Here is a 26265-nt window from a genome sequence, read left to right on the forward strand (position 1 = left end):
GTAAAGCGGGGAAGGATTAGGGTGCAGCGATAGCAAGTATATCTTTTGGGCGCTTAGAGACAAGGAATAGGCCAGCATCTGCAAGGAAGCCACAGTGGCCACATACCTCTCTGCGAGATGCCCTCTGCTCTACCTCAGGCCCCACTGCCTGCCACACATCTCCCGATCACGGCCAGCATTGCTTCCTCAAGGGGAGTGATCTCATGGAGTCGTGTTTCCCCGCTCCCGGTCGGCTCCTGCTGCTGATAGCCATTTGCTTATTTTTCCTGGAACAGAAAAAGAGGGGCTATTGTGAAGGAGTGTATTGGCAGGCGTGTTTGTGTGTGTGGGTGAGATGCCTCACATGGTTGAGGAGCTGTGAGATGTGTCTGAGGTGCGTGCACTCTTCTGATGGGTACACTAAAACAAATAGACTGTAACTAATAAAACTTTAAAAGAACATAAACAAATTAAATTAAAATGTCATTGGCCGGGGTGATGATGCACTGCAGTCCACGCGGCGCCCACCGGTCGCGGAAGGCCTCAAGCGTGCCAGTGGACAACGCGTCCTCCATCTCCAGGGCCACCGGGGTGTGAACATGGCCATGGAAGAGGGAGGCAGGCAGTCTGGCCCCCTCGACCGCCCGCTGCCTGGACCACTTGAGTGCATTATCACCCCGGCCAGTGAAATTTTAAATTAATTTGTTATGGTTCTAGGTTATAGAAAAAGGTTATAACCTAAAAAATTAAAGCATTTCAAGAGGGAAGTTAGGAAACATTTCTACACGCAAAGGTTGTAGGAATTAGGAACTCCCTTCCACAAATGGCAGTTGTTACTAGGTTATTTATTAATTTTAAACTGAGACTGATTTTTTTTCTTAACCAAAGCTATTAAGGGATATCGGGTAAAGGGAGGTCTATAGTGTGAGGTCACAGCTCAGCCATAATCTCATTGAATGGAGGAACAGGCTCGTGGGGCTAAGCAGCCTGCTCCGGCTCCTATATTCCCTCCATCATAACGTCAGGAATGGGCCTGTTCGCTAATAGTTGTAGTACTCAGCTCCATTCACAACTCCTCAGATAGTGAAGCAGAGAAACATTTGAGTGAGAGGGGAGCAGAGGGTTATGCAGATAGATTTAGATGAGGAAAGGCGGGAGGAGGCTCTAGTGGAGCACTAACAATGAAATGGACTGGTTGGGTCGAATGGCCTGTTTCTGTGCCTTATAATTGTGAAAATTGACAGACAGGATGTACTAGAAAGGCTGGGTATGCTTAGAGTGGATAAGGCGCCTGGTCCAGATGGCTTGCATCTCAGAATACTAAGCGAATTGGGGGAGGAGATAAAAGAAGTGCTTGCGTTAATTTTACACTATTCCGTGGATGCGGGGGAGATGCCTGAGGACTGTAAAATAGCAAATGTGACACCATTGTTCAAGAAAGGGTGTAAGGACAATCCTAGTAACTGCAGGCCAGTCAGTTTAACATCAGTAGTGGGTAAAATTTTTGAAACAATTTTCAATGAAAAAATTAACGGATATTTGGAGAGGTTTAAGCTATTTAAGGAGAGCCAACACGGGTTTGTAAAAGGAAGATCGTGTTTGACTACTCTAATTGAATGTTTTGATGAAGTAACAGGAAGGATCATTGAAGGGAATGCAGTGGATGTTGTCTACATGGATTTTCAGAAGGCGTTTGACAAAGTACCAAATAGAAGGCTGGTTAACAAAATTGAGGCTCATGGAATAGGTAGGTCAATGGCAGCTTGCATAAGGAATTTGTTTAAGGACAGAAAACAGCGAGTTGTTGTAAATGGCTGTCTTTCAGACTGTAGGATGGTAGACAGTGGTGTTCCCCAAGGGTCAGAAGTGGGACCACTGCTTTTTGATATATATAAATGATCTGGATACTGGAATACAGAGTAGAATTTCTAAATTTGCCGATGACACCAAACTTGGAGGTGTGGCAAACAGTGAGGATGATAGCAATCGATTGCATCAGGACATAGAAAGGCTAGCAGAATGGACAGACAAGTGGCAGATGGAATTTGATACAGAGAAGTGTCAGGTGATGCATTTTGTCAGATGGAACAAGGAGAGGCAATATATAATTAATGGCACAGTTTTAAAGAGTGTGCAGGGACAGAGGGACCTGTGAGTTAATATGCATAGGTCCCTGCAGGTGGCAGGACATATTGAGGGACTGGTTAGCAAAGCGTCTTGGATCTTGGGTTTCATAAATAAAGGTATTGAGTACAAAAGTAGAGAAGATATGCTGAATCTTTATAAAGCACTGGTTACATAGAAGATAGGAGCAGGAGTAGGCCAATCGGCCCCTCCAGCCTGCTCCGCCATTCAATGAGATCATGGCTGCTCATCCAAATTCAGTACCCTATCCCTGCCTTCTCTCCATATCCCTTGATCCCTTTCGCCTTAAGAAATATATCTAACTCATTCTTGAATATATTTAATGAATTGGCCTCTACTGCCTCCTGTGGTAGCGAATTCCACAGATTCACCACTCTCTGGGTGAAGAAATTCCTCCTCATCTCTGTCCTAAATGGCTTACCCCTTATCCTTAGACTGTGGCCCCTGGTTCTGGACTCCCCGGCCATCGGGAAGATCCTTCCTGCATGTAGTCTGTCTAGTCCTGTTAGAATGTTATATGTTTATAAGTGTTTAGGCCACAACTGGAGTATTGTGTCCAGTTCTGGTCACCACACTTTCGGAAGGATATGAATGCCCTTGAGAGGGTGCAGAGGAGATTCATGGTTCCAGGGATGGGGGGTGTTAGCTACAAGGACAGGTTGGAAAAGCGGGATTTGTTTTCATTAGAGCAAAGGAGGTTGAGGGTTGATTTGATAGAGGTTTACAAAATGATGATGGGTTTGGATAGGCTAGACGAGGATAGGCTGTTCCCACTAGTTGATGGTACAAGGACTAGGGGACACAGATTTAAGGTTTTGGGCAAGAGATACAGTTGGGATGTGAGGAAAAACTTTTTTAAGCAGCGAGTGGTGAGATCCTGGAACTCACTGCCAACGGAAGTGGTGCAAGCAGAGACACTCAGGGCTAAAAATTCGGTATCGCCGCGCCAGGTCTTTAGCGCCCGAAATTTAGCGCTCGCCCGGATTCCCGTAGCGCCCGCCTGAAATTCAGTTGCGGCAGCCCAAGACGGAGGCGGGCGCTATTGCAGGGTTTGGCCACCTCGTTTGGGGCGATGAAAGTCAGTTTCAGGCGTCCAGCTGCCGCTGCGGCACCCGATGCGGTGCGGCAGGCTGGGGTACTGCAGGCCTCCTCCTTCTCTTAAGGAGGAGCTGCCTGCAGCCGTGAGATCGCCGCTGGATTCCCCCGGCAAATGAGCCCGGCACCACGGAGAAGTGCCGGGCTCACGGGAGTCAGACATCAATGCCGCGGGGGGGTGGTGCAGGAGTCCGGGGAAGGAGGTGCGGCCAGGCGGCCGCCGGGAAAGCGGCCGGCCGCCCCTCCACCATTATGCGCCAGCCTCTCGGAGCTGCAAGGCACCGTTTTTCAAACGCTGTTTGCGGCCGCCATGGGCGTGGCGGCCGCAACTGAATTTGGTGGTCGGCACGGAATCGCATTGGAACCGGGGCACTGCGCACACCGATGACGTCATCGGTGCCGGCGCAGCGCTACCGGCTAACGCCGATGTTAGGGACCGACTGAATTTCGGGCGCTAAAAAACTTCGGGCGCAAACCACTCTATAGCCAATAAGTGGGCGCAAACGCGACTGCATTTCTAGGCCTCAATGTTTTCAAGGGGGGACTGGATAGGCACTTGAGCGAAACAAACTTGCATGGCTACGGGGATAGAGTGGGGGAATGGGACTGACTGGATTGCACTACAGAGAGCCGGCACGGACTCGATGGGCAGAACGGCCTCTTTCTTTGCCGTTATGTCTCTATGGCTCGATGAAATTGTCCTTTTAAACAGACACAAAGACTCTCTCCCTTTAAACAGACACAGGGACACTGCCACTTTAAACAGACACTGTCCCTTTAAACAGACACAGAGACACTGTCCCTTTAAACAGAGACAGAGACACTGTCCCTTTACACAGACACAGAGACACTGCCCCTTTAAACAGACACAGAGACACTGCCCCTTTAAACAGGCAGAGAAATATATCGCCGATCCTTCATCGTCGATGGGTTAAAATCCTAGAACTCGCTCCCTAACAGCACTGTGGATGTACCTTCACCACACAGACTGCAGCGGTTCAAGCAGGCGGCTCACCACCACCTTCTCAAGGGCAATTAGGGATGGGCAATAAATGCTGGCCTTGTCAACGACGCCCACATCCCATAAACAAATTAAACAAAATGTAAGTGTTGCCCTAAAACGGGCACTTGTTGCGATGATTGTTGTTTGTTAACTGTGGGGCAACCCAGTCTCACCCTTATTGGTCCATCAAAAAGACCCAATGACTGAGGATCGGCTTCGATTCGCAGCGTATTTTCCACCCAATCCCATCCGACTGGACAAGATGCTGCCTCTCAATCAGCACGGACACCCATCGGGCGAGAAAATTGCTGACGGCACTGGTCACAGGGATTTAATTAAAACTGAGATTTCATTGGTCAACGCACGATTCGAGTCCCGTATAAAGCAGAGCTGCGGGCTGAAGAGCTATAAACACAGAAGTGAACGGTGTTCGGCGAGGTTTGACATGTTGGTATTTGCGGTCCACCTGATGCTTTTTGGAAGTGGTTTCTGGGGTTACAGAAAAGGAAGTTTTAGTGAGCGGGAGATTGTTTTATTCTCTCTGACCTCAGTTTGTTTTCCTTCTGTCTTTAGTTGGGAACCCAAAAGTTTTGGGTTGAATCTGGAGTGGTTTCTGTGCTGATGCTGTTTGAGATAGTTGCTGTAATTTTGTTTTAATTATTTATAGGCCGCAGGTTAACCGGCTTTTGGTTTTCCAGGTCTTGTGGTGGACTCCTGGTCTCGGCTGCTTGTTTCTTTCTGATTTAGGCTAAGCCTTTTTCTAAGCTGCTTGGCCGGGAATGCAGCACCGCAATCATAAGAGCATAAATAGGACCAGAAATAGGCCACTTGGCCCCTCGAGCTTGCTCCGCCATCATTTCTGAGCTTACTTCACTGAGCTTCCTTCACACTGTCCTCCTCCTATTTACTGACAAATTACCGTGTCCTCAAGATATGTTAATGGTCATTCCTAACTGAGCTGATTGTCTCCTTCTGACGCAGATTAAATCTGTCATTCGGTGTAAAACTAGCAGATATGGAGAGTGGTGCCAAAATCAATTTACCTTGTAAACGTTGGCGATGTGGAGTTCCAAAGGCTGTGGTGAGCCCTAGGATTGAACGGGAAGAACTCTGCGATTCCGGTAAGTTGCTTTTTCTTTCTACTCACACGGTCTCTGAAATCCAGATGTTTGGGAGATCTGTGATTTAGCGGCTGAGTCTGGAGAAGGTTCACTCGGTGACCTGGATGTTTAATGTCTCCTGACTATTAGAACGATCTCTTTTCTAATGGTGTTAAGAATCTTGAGAAACTTTCATGTAGTGCCTTTCATGACCTCGGGACGTCCCAAAGCGCCTTGCACCCAATGAAGACATTAAGTAGTTGCTTAAGTTCTGATGTGAGCATGGAGATCAATCTCAGTCCAGATCTAATGGATTGCCCCACATCTTTCCACTGTCTGTAATCTTAATCTGGGTTTCTAGAGATGAGCTAGATGTAAGTAGAATTTTTACCATGCCAGTTAGGTGTTGGAGGGGCCCTTGCTCTCGGGAGCTGTGATGGTGACACTGGGCTGCAGGCCTGGGGTAGTTTCAGGCTCCAGTTCACTTGCTGGACCTTAACGGTTTTTTAAATTTGGAAAATACTTTACAAACTACTGTTTGCGGATATCTTAAGGTATTGTAGTACTTAATTTTTAATCAAACTGGTTCAAAGACGAATTAAAACAAATTAAACCTGGTCAATCCACAACACTTGGTCATGAAATGGGCAGAGTTTAAGGCCCACTTTACTGATCAACTTGTGTCGAGCTGTGGTTCAACTGGTTGCACCCACACCTGAAGGTTATAGGTTAATTCCCACGACAGACACTTGAGCAGAGAAAACTCTCTAGGCTGACACTCCAGTGCAGGACTGAGGGAGTGCTGCATTGGCTGGAGGGTCAGATGTTCAACCAAGCCCTGTCTGCTCTCGGAGATGTAAAAGATTCTGACACTAATTCAAAGAGCAGGAGTTCTCCCTGGTGTCTTGGGCAATATTTACCCCTCAATCAGCATCACTAAAGCAGATTATTTGGACACTACCTCATTGTGGGAGCTTGCTGTGCACAAATTAGCTGCTGTTTCTAACAGTACAAGACTGGAGCTAATACTAAATGTAGCAAAGGGGGAATTTAACATCAGCTGTGGCTCAGTTGATAGCACACGCCTGAGTCAGTTTGTGGGTTCAAGTCCTGCTCCAAATTGCTGTTTGTGGGAGTTTGCCGTGTGCAAATTGGTTGCTGTTTCCCACACTACAACAGTGACTCCTTCAGAAGTACTACTTTGGCTGTAAAGTGTTCATTGAGATCGTGGCTGATCTGTGACCTAACTCATACCTGCCTTTGCCCCTTATCCCCTAATACATTTGGTTAACAAATTTAGACTGAGTTAAATTTAACATTTGAGCTAGTATCAATTGTTACTTGTGGACGAGAGTTCCCAACTTCTACCGCACTCTACTGTCATTTGAGTAATGTTTCACTTTTTACACCGAACCTGGTACTGCTGGGTTCGACACTTTTTTTTTTTTTTTTTTTTTTTTTTTTCCGGATCCAGTTCCTGCGGGACCTGGACCGTGGCTCCCCCTTCTACTCGCTGGAAGAAAGACAGGGGGTCTGTAAGCAGCTCTTGGGGCTGCTGGCCGATGACCGATCTCTGGTATCGGATGCGGAGGGAATCAGCGTGGAGGCCCTTGCCTATTGTGTTACGGTCACGGATCTCGCTGACTTGTGGAGGATGCGGGAATGCCAGCAGATTTACTCGGACGTGTCCTCCGCCAAGATCAACTGGGAGAAATGTTCTGGACTCCTGGTGCGTCAGTGGCAGGTGGACTCCCTGCCAGAGGAGTTCAGGTCCTTCGCCTGGAGCACAACGCACCTCCTCTCTTTGGGAGTCTACCTTAGCCCTGTCTGGGACGCCTGGCCAGTGAACTGGCAAGAGCTGGAGGCCAAAGTCACTGCTCGTCTAGGATGCTGGACAGGACTGCTCCGTGTTGTCCTACAGGGGTCGAGTGCTGGTCATAAACCAGCTGGTGGCCGCCATGTTGTGGTACGGGTTGGTCACTTTGATCCCTCCCCCTTCGTTTGTCACCAAGATGCTGACGAAGCTCCTCGACGTCTTCTGGGACAAAAGGAAGCACTGGGACTCTGCTGCAGATCTGAGTCTTCCGCTTAGGGAGGGCGGCCAGGTGCTAGTGTGTTCGCACCCAGGCTGCTGCTTTCCGTCTTCAGATGCTGCAGAGATACCTATACATCGAGAATCCTCCGAGATGGTGTGCTGGTGACTTATTCCTTCCACCAGCTGCACGGCCTCAATTACAACATGCAGCTTGTTTGTGAAAGTGGGCGGTACACGTGCGTGCCTTTGGGAGCTGCCTGTTTTCTACCAGGAACTGCTATGGGTTTGGAACTACATCGGTTCCAGGCGGAGCACTCCCCCCCCCCCCCCCCCCCCCCTCCCATAAAATCAGGAACGGCCGCTGCTCAGGAATCCGCACCTCCACGACCGCAGGTTTGGTGGCTAGCGGAGCACAGGGCTGTGCCTGACAAGGTGAGTAGAGTCGGGGACCTGCTCGATGGCGGAGGAGCTGGTGTGGAGCCCGTCTTTGGCTAATGTCCGGCTTGTGGTCAAAGCCATCGAGTCGGTGGAAGTGGCACTGGGCCCCTACTCCACTAGGTGTATCGTGGTGGCTCAAGCACATGGGGCGATCCTGTCCGAGCTTTCCCCCGTTCGGACGGACTTCCTCATCGGCGCCCGGCACCACACAACTTGAGCCGTCTCCAGGAAATACCCTCCGTGTCTCTTCATTCAGCGTGGAGTTGTTCCCTGTCTGGGCTGCTCCTGCACACTCTCTCCACTTTGTCCTCTTTGCCTGCCGTCCGGACACGCCTTGGCGTGCCGTCTTGCCAACCGGCAGAGGTCCCCAATGGAGGGCTCTCTATGCGGGAGTCCTCCCTTGTTCTATTGGGGACTTGGCCTGGAGGGTGTTGCACGGAGGAGTCCCGTGCAATATGGTTTTAAATAGGTTCACGGACTCCCAGGCCGCCTGCACTTTCTGCGGCCTGGAGGAGTCAATGTTTCACATCTACACTGAGTGAGGTTCCAGCCACATTTTCACTATTTGAAGGGGCTGCTCCTCGATTTTTGGGCTGCACTTCAGTCCCACGCTCTTGATCTAGGGTCACCCAGTGCGGAGGAGAGCAGGCAGGTTGGTGGACCTCCTTTTTGTAGGACTGGGCCTGGCCAAGAGAGCCATTAATTGGTCCAGGCAGCGGGCGGTCGAGGGGGTCGTTCAGCCCAATTGCCTGCCTCTTCTGTGGCCATGTTTGCGCCCGCGTGGCTGAGATGGAGCACGAGGTGTCACCAGCAAGCTTGAGTGCTTCTGCGACCCGGGGGGCTGGAGTGCATTATCAACCTGTACAACCAAATTCTAATTTAATTTGCAAAGTTTTATTAATTTTACAGACAATTTGTTTAAGCACGCAATCAAGAGTAGACACGCTTTCGATGTGAAGTTTGCTTTTCAAACTTTGCCCCGCCTCTGTCGGTGACTTGCCCATTGGCCATCCACGTGGGCCACTCGAGTGATCTTTCCAAATGACCAAATTTTAATTTGATTTCTGAATTGGTTTATTTAAAAAGTTACTACATTTTTAGTTGCACTTGTTTGTTTTTGATTTAACACAAGAGGAACCAGGAGCTCGGGGGTCAGGGCTCACTAGCCCAGACCAGACAGAGTTCAACGTACTGCTGTGAACAGACAGAGTCCCGGAGTGTGGTCAACTTGTCACGGGGACCGAACCCAGTGCCCGCCGCACACTCTAGGCTAGAAGTTCCCGGAGGATTATAACCGGCTGGGTTAGAATGAAATGTCATCCTTTGCTCGAGGGGCTTGGGAGGGGATGAAGAACTATTCTGACTCGGGTTATTGTCTCTAACGCTGGGCTGGGATCCCTTTAAAACATATGACGCAAGATGTGTCTCTCCTAGAATCCTGTTAAAGCGCAGCTTCTGCTTTCGTGACCGACAACCTGCGATGCCCCGGGAGCGCCCGCCGTTTAAATCTAATATCGAGTTAGGAATGGGTCTGTTTGGTGCTTGTATACCGGCTCCTAAAATCAAGCGAACCCGAGCGAGTGATTTCCAAGGTTTTTGGGCTGAGGATTTACCCCGTTCCTAGATTAACCGCTTGCCCTCTGTACAGGGAAGGGGTGTGGATTCCTCCTCCGGGGAGTGTTTCTTGTGGGGTCGGGGGCTAAATCCAGACTCTGAACAGGCCCCGGACTCGGATCCTGGAGTTTGTGCAAATGTGGCTCTAGACTGCCTCAGTATCCCGGTTTGGCCTCATTTTAGGAGCTCTGACCGCCCCCACCACCTAAACTCCTGCCTCTCCTCCTGTCTCTGCAGAGGGCGAAGCGTCGAGCGCTGGAATCCCCACCACTCTCCCGAACACGGTAAATTCGCTGGCGGCCAGGAGACGGTCCACCGATGGCCAACTTTTCGATGCTGAGGGTCCGGCCCAGCCTCGGGGGTAAATAACGCCGAGTCTCCCTCAACCTCCAGTGGCGGAGTCCTGTAGATTTGCCGTGTCACCATTCAGCCTCGCCGTTGGCCGCAAAGACCAGGCTGAACGTGAGGAATGAGTTTGGGTTTCCAGGATCTCTAGACCCTGCCTGATACTATCCGGCTTGTCTGTGCTCCCTCTCCGCCGACCGGTGACTACCGAAGGATTGGTGATTAGCTTCGTTGAGTTGGTGTTCGAACTGGTTTCAACGTGGATTTTAGGGGGGATTGTTGCCACCAGGAATGTAACCTAACAGCAATTTTAAAAAGCAGACTGTCCAGGGTAGTAATATCTGGATTATCCCCAGTGCCACGCGCTATTGAGCAGAAATGGGAGGTGAATGAATGGCTAGAGACATGGTGCAGGAGGGAGGTCTACCGATCCCTGGAACATTGGGACCAGTTCTGCGGCGGAAGGGACCTGTTCAAGAAGGCCGGCTGGCACCAGAACAAAGCTGGGACCAATACTTGTGGACAAGTTAGTCAATGTTGGGAGGGTTTCAACTAATTCGGCAGTATGGTTGGGCACCAATATGTAGTATTTATAAAGTAGAAATGTACACAACTGAGTTATAGTTAGAAATACAGAATTGGGTGGGACCATGAAGTCCAAGCTAGGTTTGGAGTGCCCATGTGAATGCACGGTTTGCTTAAGGTTGGCGAGCTGCAGGCGCAAAAAAACACGAATATGTGGCGTTAACGGAAACTGGCTCAAATGTGAAGATTGGATGCTTCATATCCTGGTTCCAAAGTCTTCAGGCGAGATGGGGAGGGGAACAAACACGAGTGGTAGAAGTTTTGATTGAGGAAAATATTCTAAATGTCCTTGAGGGATCAACGGCAGAGTCTTGGTTTCTCAACTACAATCAACGTGGAGATATTGGGCTACTTGGTGTATTTTATAGGCCATTAATTGGTGAGATACATGGGCAGAGTTTTCAAAAACTAGAGATGCATGAACGATAGTAGTGATAATGGGAGACTTTAACTCCCTCTATGGAATGGGGCAGTGATTTTTCAAGGAGGTAATTCGGGTGTGTTCAGGAGAAGTTTATTAGCCAAAGAGGAAAGGAGGCATTGCTGGATCTAGTCCTGGGGAACGAACTTGGTCACTTGGTGAATGTAACATTTGGAGAGCATCTCGAAGATTTATCATCGTATGGTAAGATTTAGCCTAGTTATGGAGGGCTATTTTCAATGAATTTAGCAGGATCTGGACAAGGTAAATTGGAGTTGCAAGACTTGAAGTCAGACATGGCAAACGGTGAAGGTGAAACCAGTCGACTGCAACAGGACATAGCAAGGCTAGCAGACAAGTGGCAGATGGAATTTAATAGTGAAGTGTAAGGTGATGCATTTTGGCAGAAGGAACGCAGATGCAATATACACTTGATGACAGTGTGGAGGGACAGAGTTAGTGTGCTTAGGCCCTGAAAGTGGCAGGACATTGAGTGGTTAGCAAAGCATATGGGATCTTGGGCTTCATAGAGGTATTGAGTATAAAAGTAAAGAAGTTATGCTGAACTTTTATAAAGCGCTGGTTAAGCCACAATGGAACTATTGCGTCCAGTTCTGGTCACCACACTTTAGGAAGGATGTGAAAGTCCTTAAGGGTACAGACGAGATTTAGCATTGATTCCAGGGATGAGTAATTGCAGTTAACTGGATAGTGAAGCTGAGGTGGTTCTTCTTGGAGCAGAGGAGGCTAATAGGCTGTTTGATAGTGTTTAACAATGAAGGGCTTAGAAAAAGAATCATCTTCCAATGGCTGAAGGGTAGCTCACGAGGGCACAGATTTAAGGTGATTGGCAAAAGAACCAGAGGCGACATGAGAAACTCTTACGAGTGGTTAGTATTTGGAATGCACTGCCTGCTAGGATGGTGGGTGCCGATTGAACAGTAGCCTTAAATAGAATTGGATAAATACTTGTAGGGATAATATTGCATGGATATGGAGGAGTGGGACTAACTGGACTGCACGACGAAAGAACAGGCGCAGACTCTCTAACTCTTTGGATATCGTGACTCGGCCTTGCTCTGGCGGCTCCTCACTTTACAGTTCACTGGCTGCAAGTGGAACGGTCAGCTCGATGCTGTTTGAAGATTCGCCTTGTTAATTCAGCCTGGTTACATCCCGGGGGCTGCGGTTCATTGAGCCGCTTTAAAATATGGCCAGAAATCGGCTGGCTTCCCGCACCTGCCCAATTTGGTCTCCTTTGAGAACTGGCTGGTCTTGGTCGTAATTTCTCCCACCGCCAGTTGCTCATATCTAGACTTCACCAGTAATTTGTTCGGTAAATAAAGCTAGAGTTCCTTTCCAGAATAGTGGCCGATTCACCAGGTAGTTAACGCCCACAGTCAGGACTAACTGAATATGGTATTCATAACCAACAGGTTTCACTTGGTTCCATATAATGCTTCCTTATTGCAGCTGGTCTCCCTCTGATAGATGATTGGATGTTAAATGAATCGCTCTCTTCCGGCAGGATTGCTGCAGTCCAACAATCGGGAGGTGATCGCGGTCACGTGGTGGTGGTCCCCTGGCGCCCCAAGCTGACTCAGCCTCTAACTCCCACAGTTCTCAAGTAAGTTGCAAACACGTCGGTCCGAACTGGGCTTGTTCCTTCAGTGTCCAGCTTCCCCATGACTTAGGGCGGTGCATTTTAACCAAGAGAATCAGTGGGATAAATGCGTGGCTCCTGTTGCAACTGTTCTTTCTCACGGTCGCGGTTCTGATAATAATAATTCAACTTTATTGTCATTGTACAATGCACAAGTACATGAACAACGAAATGTGATCTTGCAAGCTCCCATGAGTCCAGTACAAATAACATTAACATTAAACGTAAATAGCACCGTCCTGGGAGAAGCAAAGCCGCTGCGTCTGTGCGCGCCGCCATTCCATTTCCACCATTCCTCCTGTCCGACAATCTTCAGCCCAACGCCCGGGCCTGCTCACCAGCCGCCCCTCCCGGGGCTCCTTCCGTGACCTTCTCTCCAACCGCCCCTCGGGGCTCCTTCCGTGACCTTCTGCACCTGGTCTTCCCTGATGGTCACTCCTCCAGGTACTAACCAGGCCTGGCTTTGCTTAGCTTCCAAGCCTTGACCAGTGACCCTGTCCCTAGTCCCAGGAACAGGGCTTGTCTTGTTTCCCTTGCCAATAGTTGGGCTACAGCTAGATCACGGTATAGTTTTGGGGTCACCGTTAAAGGAAATGTTATTGCACTAGAGACGGTCCAAGGGAGATTTACGAGGATGTTGACGGGGCTGGAGCACTTTAGCAATGAGGAATAATTGGATGGGCTGGGGTTGTTTTCTCTGGAAAAGATTTAATTGTGGTGTATAAACTGAGGGGTCTAGATAATGGATAGGACGGACCTATTTCAGTTGGAGGTCAATAACCAGTGGGAACAGATTGAAAGTCTTTACAGAAGGATTAGAGTTTAGAAATTTTCACCGAGGGTGGTGGGGCCAGAGACCCTCATTTCATAGGTACTTGGATATGCAGTGTAGTAACCTGTAAGGATAGGGATCGAAAGTGGGATTAGACTAGCTGTCTATTTCGACCGGCCCATTACATGATGGGATGAATGGCATCCTTCTGTACGTAAACTTCCAATTGTGATTTCCACCAATCCCGATTCACTACATTGAGCCTCTATCTGCTGTTGTCACCCGTGCTAACTGCTCCCCTGTCAAATCAAACCTCGAGTTTCGGATTTGCCTCGGCTACATCCGGACTAGTTAGTTAAATTCATGCCGCCCAAAAGTCGGTGTCCGGATATTGCATTTTGAGACCTGTGTAAATTCTAAATTCACGCCGCTTCTTGCAGTGATTCCCTGGGTTAAACGCACCACTTGATGATTAAAACCGATCGCAGCTTAATGCCTTAGTCTGGACCTGATTTCTACCGTTTCAGCGGAGTGTTGGACCATCCGGTGTCCCCGCTATCCATTTAGAGTAAGAGGTGGGGATGGGGACTGGCTCTAGTGTAGTGTCACCTCTGAATGGTCTTGTAAATCGGATTCTGAGGCGTTGGCTCCGTGTCTGTTGTCCGTGCGTGAGGCTCAAACGCCTGCAGTTCAATTATCTAACCAGGAACTCGCGACCCTCCAGTGACTCTGGGGCCGAGGGGAAGTAGGACTAGAAGTGACCATTGCAGACCTGGTGATTTTTGAAATTCGGATCCAGATTAACTATCGCAGCCCCGCTAATGCGTGACCTCTGCTAAGGAAGTCTACAAGACTCCGAGCTGGTCTCGCTCACCCCGAAGGTTTGAGCCTTCACTCGTTCCTGGAGGATATTTTCCCTCCGAATAACCTGAACGTAAGCAGCCCGAGACCCAGCTAGAGGATGATCACCAGCTGACTCATGACGAAGTGAAGCCCTCTCGTTCAGGTCCTGGCACCTGTCCCAATTCATAGAAACATAGAAGATAGGAGCAGGAGTAGGCCATTCGGCCCTTCGAGCCTGTTCCGCCATTCAACGAGATCATGGCTGATCATCCAAACCCTAGCACCCGGTCCCTACACCGACAGCCATCCCACACAAGCCCTATTCCCCGTAACCCCACGTATTTAATCCCCCCTAACACTAAGGGCCAATTTTTTTTTTTTATCATGGCCAATCAACCTAACCTGCACATCTTTGGACTGTGGGAGGAAACCAGAGCACCCAGAGGAAACCCATGCAAACAGAGAATGTGCAAACTCCACACAGACAGTCACCCGAGGCCGGATTCAAACCCGGGTCTCTGGCACTGAGGCAACGGTGCTAACCACTATGCCACCGTGCTGCCTCCTTGTAAATTTACTGGGGTTGGGGTGCAAATTGAACCTGGCTTTTCTTAGGAATTCGCCAATTTTGTGGGGGGAGGCAGGGAGGAGTCGGCTGCAGCTCAGTTGGGAGCACCCTCACCTGAGTCAGCAGGTTGTGGTTTCAAGTCTGACTACAGAAACCAGAACAATAATTTAGGCTGACACACCAGTGCAGTACTGAGAGTGCTGCACTGTTGGTGGTGCTCGCCTTTCGGATGAGCCATTAAACCGAGGCCACGTCTGTTCTCGGGTGAACGTAAAATCCCCCATGGCACTAATTCGAGAAGCCGCAGCAAGTTATCCGCGGTGTGCTGGCCAATATTCAATCAACGTCAGTAAAACAGAATATCTGGTCTGTTTTTGGGAGCTTCCTGTGTGCAAATTGGCTGGCACCTTTCCTACATTACAACAGTGGCTACACTTCAAATTTCTAAAGCGTTTTTGGAATTGTGGTCGTGATGAGATATATAAAAGCAAATCTTAAAAGATGCTTTATGCTTGCTTTCTCTTTGGGAGCGCTTGAATTGTGTTGGTGTGAATCAGGTTCATGGAATACTGTCTAGTTCGTAGTGTTGGCCAGACTGAACTAACTGCCAACTCCGCTTTTCTGGGTGAACTAACTGCATCTGTGCTTCCCTTTACCCACTAGGCGGTCCAGGAGGCATGTATACTGGAGGCCAATGAGCTCGGAGGAGCGGGAAATGTCGACAATCGCTCGATTACAAAAGGAGACGGCAGAGCACAGGCTGCTCAATGAAGCAATGATGCCTCTCGCGATTGCTGGCACAGGTAAACTGGCTGACTACACATGGCTGATCTGGAAGAGATTCCACGTACCTTTTTGTAGGGAGGTGTCTATATCCAATGTTGGAGCGATGGACATCAAGATTCATTAATGCTATTTCGTGAGGATGGCTTTAGCTAGTCCACAGGCTCTTTGTAATCACCTGAACTATGGGGAGAAGGTTAGTTTGTATGGGGTGCGTAGGTTGTACTGCCTTCTAAAGTAATTCAGATTCTGTTTCTCTAGAGTCGAGTTCAATTTGATTCCCAACATTGTCCATTTCTAAAACTCATCTTTCATGATTGCCCCTGTCGGCAGTTTCAACTGAGAGGCTGTTCTACAAGGGAAAGACCAATTCCATCAGTTAGTTGATCCGAGGCTGACGATCAATATTTAACACAGCGGCTGAGGCTAATAATTGGGTCCGTTTGAAGGTGGCCTTCTTTGATCTGCTGATATTGGAGCCACCAGTAATCTGCATCTGTATTGTCTCTTCCACTTGAGGGAAGACTTTCCAGCAGGATGGTCTGGCACCACATCCCTACTGAGCATCCCAGGGATGGATAGCGCTGAATGTGTCAGAGTTGCATTTATTCCTTCTCGGGTCCCGGATCATTCTTCCTGTGCCGATACATAAGGCAGTAGCCAAACGACACAGCTCCATTCTGCCTTGGACTTTTAACTCCAGTTCACTTCAGCTGCATCCGTGTTGGGTTGTGTCCAGCTCCACATTTGCTTAGGGATCCTGGTGAGGACGTCAGAATATGACCAATCCAGGTCCATCTTTTCTGGCTAGTGGCATGCAGTAAATTGGGGCCATTGGATCATGATCAACCCAATTTCTATTTGGAGAAATGATCTTCCACGAGAAAACATGGGGTGGGAGCTCCCACTGCATCAATGGCCTCCAGGATCTTGCCCAAATGGTTGTTTGTGAGACGGCTCTATGCAGGAGCGGGCCCATCACGGAGTCTCATCATTGCCATATTCCAGTGTGGTGCTGCTGACATTTCAAGTGGTGGTTCTCTCGATGATGGCGAGTGAATTGTTGTCGTTGATGTTCTGCCAGAGTCCAGCAACTCTGCCCCAAGGCCTGAGACTGTCCTGGGCCTTACTCAGCACCGCAATAGATGGCCCATTCACGTTCTAGGAGAACTTGAATATTGTCCTTGTGCCCTTCTGAGCTGCGTCACTTCAAACGCCCTTTTAATTTTGAAATTGTTCCCCTTGCTCTGCTGATGTATCTAGTTTTACACAATGTTTCTTGCTGCTCGCCTCCACTTGCACTGCAGAAACCCCTTCAGCTCCTGCTGTGGACTTTCAGTTAATAGGGATTCAGTGACAATCCTGTAACTTTTAGATTTTTTTGAGGTGACTGAAGTGATAGCTCAAGTGGGCAGTAGGGAGACCTATGATGGGATGCGCCCAAATTTCCAATCTGCATGGAAGATTACACATGACAGACTATTGGTTGACTTAAGCGATTCGGGGGTTATATTAGGTTGTGGCGCAAAGGCCATTCGGCCCAACCGAATGTATGTTCCACTCGAGCCTACTCCTGCTTTTCCTCCATTAACTCTATCAGCATAACCCTCTTCCCTTTTCCCTCATGTTTGTCTAGCCTCCCCTGAAATGCATCCATACTGTTCGCTTCAACCACTCCATGGTAGCGAGTTCCACATTCTCACCACTCTCTGGGTAAAGAAGTTTCTCCTTAATTCCCCCATTTGATGTCTTGGTGACTATCTTTCATTGATGGCCTCTTCCCCGCAAGTGGATTCATTCACTCTGTATCCACTAACCTTTCAATATTTTAAAGACTTCCTATTAGATTGCCACTCGGCCTTCTCTTCAGCCTGTTCGTCCTTTCCTGACAGGTATACCCTCGCATTTCTGGCATCATCCTTGTAAATCTTCTCTGCACCCTTTCCAGTGCCTCATATCCTTTTTATAATATGGTGACGAATTGTACGCAGTGCTCAAGTGTGGTCTAACCAAGGTTCAATACAAATTTGGCATAACATCACCAGTTTTCAATACTTTCCCTCTAGAAATAAACCCTAGTTTGCATTTTTATGGCCTCATTAGCCTGTGTCCCTACTTTTAGCAATTTGTATATTTGTACGGAGATCCCTTTGTACCTCTGCCCAGACGCTCAACCTGAAAACTAAGTGACATTTCTGTTCTTGCTACCAAAACCTAATGCCTCTATCTGTTAAATTCATTTGCCAATTATATGCCCATTCTGCAGGTTTATTCATGTCCTCTTGTAATTTGTTGCAGTCCTCAGTATTCACTATCCACCCCCTACCCACCCAATTTGGTGGTTAGCTGCAGATTTCGGAATTGTTTTTGATTCCAAAGTCTACATTGTGAACAGCAGTGGTTCAAGCACTGGTCCTTGTGGAACACCACTACCCACCTTCTGCCACTGTGAATAACTACCCTTTACCCCCCACTTTCTGTTATGAAGCCAGCTAGCTATCAACCTGCTACTTGTCCCCTGACTCTGCATTCTCTGACCTTGTTCATCAGTCTGTTATGTAGTACCTTATCGAAGGCCTTTTGCAAATCTAGATAAATTACATCGTCTACTTTCCCTGTTACTACTTCCAAAAATGCAGCTGAGGTTGATCAAGCAGACTTTCCCTTTCGAAATCGATATTGACCATTTATTTTGGCTTCTGTTCTGTTTTCTCCTTTAGTAGGGATTCCATTATTTTTCCTACCACCGATGTAAAGCTGACTAGTCTATAGTTCCCTAGATATGTTCTTCTGCCTTCTTAAATATAGATATTTTAGCTAACCGCCAGTCATCTGGCACCACCACTTTAACAAATTACTAAATATGTAGTAATGCCTTTGCTATCGTCCCTACGTTATTTTAAAATGTGATGTAATCCATTCGGACCAGGGTTCTGAGTTTTTAGTTTGTTTAATATGTCAATGCATTTATTTCATTTCTAATCTCCTTCCAGCGTCATGTCCACTTGTTCCATCTCCCTGGTAAAGACGGAAGCAAAGTAATTATTTATTTCTGCCATCTCTATTGCTGCCTGTGGTATTATCCTGTCCATCCCTTAGTGGCCATATTACAATGCCAACCTTCCTTTTCTAACTTTTCTAACATTTTACTATTGTTTCAGGCAGCATCTGTGGAGAGAGAAACAGTTAATGGTTTCAGGTCGATGACCCTTCGGCAGAACTGGAAAAAGCTGGAGATGGACAGGTTTTTAAGCAAGTGGAGGGGGAGGATCGAACAAAGGGAAGGTCTGATGGGATGGAAGGCAGGAGAGATTAAGGGATGGTGCATGGCAAAAGAAGATGGCATTCTGAAGGGACCATCCCTCCAACACCCTTGTCCACTCCTCTATCACCCCTTCCCCTTTGCCCAGCAGCTTCCCATGCAAGTGGAGCAGATGCAGTACATGCACTTATACCGCTCACTGTCCAGGGCCCCAAACACTCCTTCCAGGTGAAAGTGAATAACTTGTAATTCAGTAAACTGAATTCGCTGCTTGTGATGCAGTCTCCTCTACATTCAGGAGACCAAATGCAGATTGGGTGAATGCTTTGCAGAACACCTCCATTCAGCACGTAAGCGTGATCCCGAGCATCCGGTCGCTTGTCACTTTAATTTCTCCTCCGCTCCCACTCTGGCCTCACTGTCCTTGGCCTCTTGCACTGTTCCAATGAAGCTCAGCGTAAGCTCCTGGAACAGCACCACCTCTTTCGATTAGGCACTTTACAGCCTTCTGGACTCCACATCGAGTTCAACAATTTCAGACCATAACCTCTGCCCCTATCTTTTTTCCATTTATTTTTTCCTCACATGGCAAGTGTCTTTCATTCTGCCAGTGCCATTTACACTTCATCTACAGCCATCTTTTATTTCTTGTCCCATTACCATCTCCTTTTGCCTTGCACCATCTATTAATCTCTCCTGCCTTCCATCCTAACACAAGCTCTTCCTTTTGTTGTTTCCTTCCCCCCCACCCCCCTCCCTTCCTTGCCCCTACAATTGCTTAAAAACCTGTTCCATCTCTGGCTTTTTCCAGTTCTGACGAAGGGTCATCGACCTGAAACGATAACTGTTTCTCTCTCTCCACAAATGCTGCCTGGCCTGCATATTTCCACCATTTTCTGTATTTCAAATTTTCAGCACCTGCAGTATTTTGCTTTTTGTATTACTATTGTTTTAAGTTCCTTTCATTTAATTTCATAGTTCCTCTTTGCATTCCTAATTGAGGCTTGACTTCTCTCCTAATCTCTTCGTATTCTCCCTTGTGCTCTCCCCTTGCTGTCCATGTACTTAATGTATGCCTCTTTACACTCATTTCTCTTGTGGCGTTATTCCTCCATGGTGTCTCATTCGTATTTAGTTTGTTTTTAGCAAAATCTAGAGAATGCAAGCTTGGGTTAAGGATACAGTGGGCACTTGCTAGTCAGGGAGAGGGTCAAAGATAAGCATCGGGTCTTGTGGGCAGACTGGGGAACGCCTGATGCCTTTCCCATCTTGAGTTGATCTGCAGGAAGAAATTGGATTCATCAAGTCGATGTAAAAATGATATTTATAGCTAAACCTGGGACCGAGTAAAGAGGTGCTTGTATGAAAAACCGAAGGGAGTTTGGATGGAGCGGTGTCTGTTAATTAACTATCAGTAGTGTGGAAATGGCGAATGACTATTGGGTCTTTGAGCCTACTGAGCGATCCGATGCCTTTCTCAATCTTCGTGCTCCTCTCAGGTCAGAACATGAGGATTTCGGTCCCGCTCACCAGGCCGATCAATGTCCAGTTCTACACACAGGCCAGCCGGAGGTCACCGGGAGTCCGGATCAGACCCAGAGTACAAACTGTCGCACTTCATCAAGGATCTCCGCAAGTACCCGCCCTCGGTGAGTGATGAACACCGAGAACCACGGTAACATTTAACGCTGAGAGGAATACTAAGATACCTTGAACCGTTTCTCATTAAAAGCCCTGATGGCTACATAAACAGGAGCAGGCTATTTAGCCCCTCGCACCTGATCTGCCAAGTGAGATCATGGCTGATCTGTGACCTAACTGCATATACATGCTTTTGCCCCATATCCCTTAATACCTTTGGCTAGCAATCTATCAATCTTGGATTTAAAATGAACAATTGATCCCAGCATCAATTGCCGTTTACAAAAGTTCCAAACTTCTAACACTATTTTTATGTCGAAGCGTTTACTAACTTCACCCCTGAGAGGTCTGGTGCTAACAGGCTATGTCCCCTAGTCCTAGACTTTCCAACCAGCGGAAATAGTTTCTCTATCTGCCCTCAGTTCAATTTAATATCTCTAACTTGACCAAATCCTCTTCACCTAAGTTCTAGCTAATATAATATCTCCTCGTAATTTAAGTCTTGGCGATCAGGTATCGTTCTGGTAAACCTACGCTGCACTCCCTCCCAAGGCCAGGCCAATATATCCTTCCTAAGGTGCGGTGCCCAGAACTGCGCTCAGTTCTCCAGGTGGAGACTAACCAGGGCTTTGTCTAAGAGTAGCATAACTTCTGCCTCTTTTCCCCCTTGTTCAATCCTCGATATAAGACCAGCATTCCCTTAGCTATTTTTTTTAACGATCTATGTACATGGTGGGGGGCGGGTGCTTTTTAGGCCTCGACTATTACTAGCTTTTCACCATTTGGCAAGTAGTCTGATCTATCCTTCTGTCCAAAGGTGGATGACCTCACACTTGCTTTGAAATCCATTTGCCACAGTTTTGCCCATTCGTTTAATCTCTATCTTTTGTAATTTTATGCTTCCATCTGCACTGCTCACAGTGCTACCTATCTTCTTCATCGTCAAGTTTGGATATGCGCCTTTCTATCCCATCAGTTAGTTAACAAATACTGTGCAAGTTTGCGGACAAAATATTCATGTGGGACACCGCTAGTTACATCCTGCCAATTATCTCTACTGTCTCCTGCCGCTCAGCCAATTTCCTAACCAGGTCAATGATTTGCCTTTAATTCCATGAGCTTGAACCTTTAGCTAACAGTCTTAGGAACTTATCGCGAGCCTTATGGAATTCCATAGACCCTCTTCCGACTACACCTCCGTCAGGCATGATCTGCCTTTCACAAATCCATGTTGGCTGTATGATCGGCTGCAAGTTTTCAAATGTTTGGTCTCTATCCTTAGACTCTAGTATTTTCACAACAGGTGTTAGGCTAACTGCACTCTCATTCCTGGTTTCACACTCCTTGAATAGCAAGTGACATGTAGTTTTCCCACGAAAGGAATGGTTGTTGAATCGAGAAAAATGTGGAACATGATAGTTGTGGCATCTGGCATGTTCTCACTCCTTTAAATCCCTGGGATGGGAGCCATATGGTCCGGGGATGTGTCACTTAGTGCCATTCATTGCTTCATTACTGTTAGTGTTTGCTTTCATTGAGTCCACATTTCCTTAATGTCTGGCATGTTGTCGTCTTCCATTATAAATAGTCATTATGAAACATGGCCACATTTCCTCTCTTACAGTATCAGTTACTGATTTTCAAGGGGGTGCACATTGCTCACGACCACCTTTTTCCTAATATGAACTTAAACAATTGCAAGTTTCGTGCCATACTGAGCATCCGCAGATAAAGTCCATGCTGTAATTGAGTACAAGGAAATGGCAGACATGCGAAATAATGAGTAAGAGGAAACAGTGTAGAATTAATTGAATTTTTAAATCCGTGAGAAAATTGTAACGGGGGGGGGGGCATCAAAGGTGAAGATTGACGATCTTCCACGACATATTAGTGGTAGTGACTGAGCATTAGGACAACGGAGGCAGCATGGCATTGTAAAGGGTAATTGATTTGCCTATTTTTCTTGGTCACGTGGTAAATCGCTTATTTAAATGGCAAATTAATTTAAAGGAGTTGGTGCATCTTGGTAAGGAAATGATGAGGCCACAATCATTGGTAAACAAGAATTGAAATGAAGTAGAGGAGGAAATGTCTCTAGGAACAGATTCACAAATCCAAAGTAGCGACTGCAAGGCCGGGCTAAGAACCCCTACAAACCAAACCCTGGGGTTTACTAGAAGACAGTAATTGAAAAGCAGAAGTTGTAGTTAATTTGTATGGGACTTCCTGAACTGTAAACGTGATCTATATATATATATATATATATATATATATATAATTTATTGAAGAGACACGGGGGAAGGACCATCCATGTAATGTTTTGCACCATCGGGAAAGACTAACGGGCTGGGGCTCTGAGGTGACCTGATGGAAGTCTCTAGTTATGCGGGGCTTTAGGGGAAAAACTAAACCGATTGTGTCTGCTTGTGGGGAATCCAAAACTAGGTCATAAAATGGTCCAGAATTAAACCGAATAACAATTCAAGAGGAGCTACTTGGTGGATAGAAAGTGGAACTGGATACCACGGGGGTAGCTGAGGCAAATAGCATAGATGCATTTAAGGAGCAGCTACATTAACACAAAGTAAAATGAATACAAGGTTCTACCCATGGAGTTGATTAACTAGGTTGGAAGGACGCTCTTGTGTAGCTTACAGCAGTTGGACAGAGCGGCTGTTACTGTGCTGGGGATTCTATGTAATTCTACGGATGTTATTTATATGGACTTCAGAAGGCATTAGTTTACGGTTTCATGAAATAGACTATTGGCATAAATAAAAGCACATGGAAAAGGAGGCAACCATTCGACATTGGTAAGCAATTGGTTAGCAGGCAGTAGGGCTACTGGACATTTACTCCAATTGGCAGGTTGTGACTGGTGGTTCCCCTAGGGAATCCGTACTAGGGCCTCGGCTTTTCACTTTCAATGAGTTGAATGAAGGAATAGATTTCCATATATCCAAGTCTGAGAGCGAGTTGGATGGCGCAGTTAGTAGTGTAGGTGGGAGCAGCAATTTTCAAAAAGCCACTGATAAGTGATCGAGCAAAACTGTGGCCAGATGGACTTTAATGTAGGGAAGTGAGGTGACCCACTTTAGACCCTGAGGAACTTGGATCCGAGTATTTTTATAAATGGTCAGCTAGGAACTGAAGGAGTAGTGATTGAGAGGCACATGAGCAGATCAATAAACTAGTGGACAACTACAAAGTAACTTTACAAGGCTAGTGAGATGTTGGGCTTATTCGCGTGAAGGCCGGCAGTGGAAGTAGTTGGTTGTACAGAGCTCTGTTTGGACCACCTCTGGAGTACTTGGTTCAGTTCTAGGCAACGCGCCTCGGGAAGGATGCATTGGTCTTGGAGGTGCAAGACATTGTATGCACTTGTCAATCTTGGGATTGAGAATGGAGTAGGATCAAGAGATTGAGATTCTGCACTGGCGTAGGATAGATATTGAGATTCTGCACTAACGATACTGTCATTCCAGGCACTCTCACCCAGAGGATGCACGGTGTCGAGACCGTTCAACATGTCTTGCCCCAGGAAAAGGGAGTGCGACAATGCATCTGTCGGGCAGTATATCTCGATGGCCGAGTACATTGACGCGCTTGAACATCGAACACAAGCGAGAGGCCGCAAGCGGGCCAGGCGCCAAGAGACACCAAGTACTAGAGTCGGCTCTTCTCCCGGCCATTCTCGGAGGCCCTGTATCTTCCAACTCTCAGGCCAACCAGAATGAGGCTGGTACTCTAGGACCAGGGCCCACGGCGGGACTGTGCCTATTGAAAAATGGCTTGAGGCCCACATTTCTTCAGGTATTTTTGGGAGAGGCCTCGGCAACTCCGGGCAGGATTTGAATCTAACCCCTGAAGTAAACGGCCAGCGTCTGAGCTGAGACACTCTGCAAACTAATGGCTGTCGGCTCTGGACATTGAGAGCCAAGAATCTTTCGTTTGTTTCACAACAGGACCCTGGGGATTGGAGTCTCGTTCCCTGACGGGTTATTAAAGGGGCGTCGGGGAGATGGATGGCCCGCACTCTTCCTCATTGTCAATCTGCTCTAATTGTGCCGCACCCACCAATTAATGTACAACTTGCAGTTTGTAGCCTCATAGTGGACGGGTGAAGGGCAGCTTGTTCAAACTGGACTGAAATAACGGGAGGGCGCGAGTAACCATCAAACGCTGGATTTGTATCCCTTCTCCCAGCGGGCGTTGGGACACATGAAAGGGAAGATCCCAGGTCTTGGTGACTGACTCGGTCTATCGCAAGGGGACCAGGCGAGGTGTCCGGGACACAAACTATTCAAGGGGGGCCGGGGTGAGTCCAGCTGGCCAGAAGTCACTGTCTTGAGACTGAAATCCGCGTTTTTCGCTCTCCCTCTGAACTTTACAGATGAACAAGGCGGGTTGAGGCTAAAGGGAGACTGGAAACCGGAGTCAGTGAGCAGTGGAGAGCCGGAATGTCCTGATCAGTGTGTACGTTTGTCGTTGCTCAGTCCGGTCTTATCCAAGGGCCTCTGAAACCTCTTCCATGTTTTAGTTTTACTACTGCCGCCGGTATGATCCCCAACTTGCGATCACTGAATGATTCCGGTCCGGTTTAGTGTCTCGTCAAAACCCAACCGGGCAGCGGAACTGTTTTCTAAGCTGGAATTTTGAAAACGGGCCAGCGCCCGAGAGATAACATTGTGCCCGATGCTTAATTCTCCGTTCCACGTGGGATCTCAGCGGATCAGTGTGAAATTTTACTCATTCTTCAGACCGATCCGCTGGCGCTCACCCGGCCGATTTGATCAGTCGCTGACTTTATTGGATAAGAAATGTCTAACTTTGTTTGATTAGTGATGCACGAGTCTCTAATCTTTGATTTGCTCTTCCTGATCCCCAGAGGGGAAATCTTTCCCATCCCCAAACCTCCTTCTCCTTTCCCTGTATCTGGTTTCGAAGATGTTGATGACCGTTATTGCGGTCCCAGGGGAGCCGGGCAGCAAGTGGCCAGGGATTGTCAAACTTGGTAATTGTATGGATGCGATTTTAATGTTTAACTTGCTACTTGTTTGTACTTAATAAAGATCTTCGACATAAGGTTCTGGTCTGCGGTCCTTGTGTTTGGATCTTAAACAGCCGAGCTTATTCAGGGTGAAGTGGGAAATTCGCTGCCACAGGAATAGCAAATAAGACTAGGCCGGAGCCGGGTAAACTCGGTTAGATCGTGTTGTATTGCGGATATGGGGTGGTGCATCAACAGATTTCGGGAAATGTCCAGTTCTGGTATAATGTGATTTTTTTTTTTTTTCTGCCTCTCTTCCTTTCCTGCTGACCTGGCCTCATCAGGCCGCTCCTCCTGTTCACGGACACGCACTACTGGCAATGGAGGCCCAGCAGATTCACCCAGTTTAGTGGGCTGACTCCGGACTCGGGTCCCCAGTCCCAGCACGGTCAGTGTTCAATATTGAATCAGTCTGAACCGCTGCTACCACCTGCCTTTAACCCTTAATAACCAAAAGCATTATAACCGAGTGTTTGACCTCGCCCTGCCACACCCGCTCTTTGTTCTCTTCTACATGTTGCCTTGGCAACATCATCCAAAAGACAATGGGCCTGATTTCACAGAGCTGTGACAGCGTGCGTATGGCGTCATACCGCCGCACGAGTTCCAGCTTTCCACATGCTATGGTGCCCATCCGCTAGAAATTCACTTACGCTGGCGCTGGGTTGGACATTTGTCCAGCAAAAACACGAAACCCTAACGCCTCCTTTCAACCGCATAAGGCATACATAAATGTTAAATACAAATGTTATAACTGGTTAACCATTCACTTACATGTAAAATTAGGTGAAAGTTCCTGGTTAAAAATGTTTAATTCTTTAATGTTTAAATGGTAATTAATTTTGAATCTGATTTACTTTATTTTAGTGTGTAATTGTATTTTTGGTGATTTTCTATTCTGTAGGTGAGGAATCCCTACGCGA

The 26265-nt window shown here is 47.5% G+C and overlaps 1 protein-coding gene across 1 annotated transcript; it reads left to right on the top strand.

The window, feature by feature from the left end:
• Positions 1 to 4606: 4606 nt before the first annotated feature.
• LOC147119815 (uncharacterized) lies at positions 4607 to 25550 on the top strand. Its single transcript, XM_085983780.1, has 7 exons — positions 4607 to 4660; positions 5204 to 5343; positions 9647 to 9770; positions 12289 to 12387; positions 15270 to 15409; positions 20151 to 20300; positions 23778 to 25550. Exons 2-7 carry the CDS (start codon positions 5238 to 5240, stop codon positions 23891 to 23893), a joined length of 735 nt encoding a protein of 244 aa, XP_085839906.1. The 5' UTR covers positions 4607 to 4660; positions 5204 to 5237; the 3' UTR covers positions 23894 to 25550.
• The last annotated feature ends 715 nt before the right edge of the window (positions 25551 to 26265 follow it).

This window comes from Somniosus microcephalus, chromosome 4 (genome assembly GCF_052327205.1).
Source record: "Somniosus microcephalus isolate GS21.2 chromosome 4, FLI_Smic_1.0, whole genome shotgun sequence".
Classification (NCBI taxonomy): domain Eukaryota; kingdom Metazoa; phylum Chordata; class Chondrichthyes; order Squaliformes; family Somniosidae; genus Somniosus; species Somniosus microcephalus.

What these genes read in the sequence shown, in the direction of transcription:
- LOC147119815 (XM_085983780.1), top strand. Translation starts at nt 5,238, where the DNA reads ATGGAGAGTGGTGCCAAAATCAATTTACCTTGTAAACGTTGGCGATGT. An exon ending in GGAAGAACTCTGCGATTCCG is followed by an intron (nt 5,344 to 9,646) that starts GTAAGTTGCTTT and finishes CTGTCTCTGCAG; the next exon opens with AGGGCGAAGCGTCGAGCGCT. An exon ending in CTAACTCCCACAGTTCTCAA is followed by an intron (nt 12,388 to 15,269) that starts GTAAGTTGCAAA and finishes TTTACCCACTAG; the next exon opens with GCGGTCCAGGAGGCATGTAT.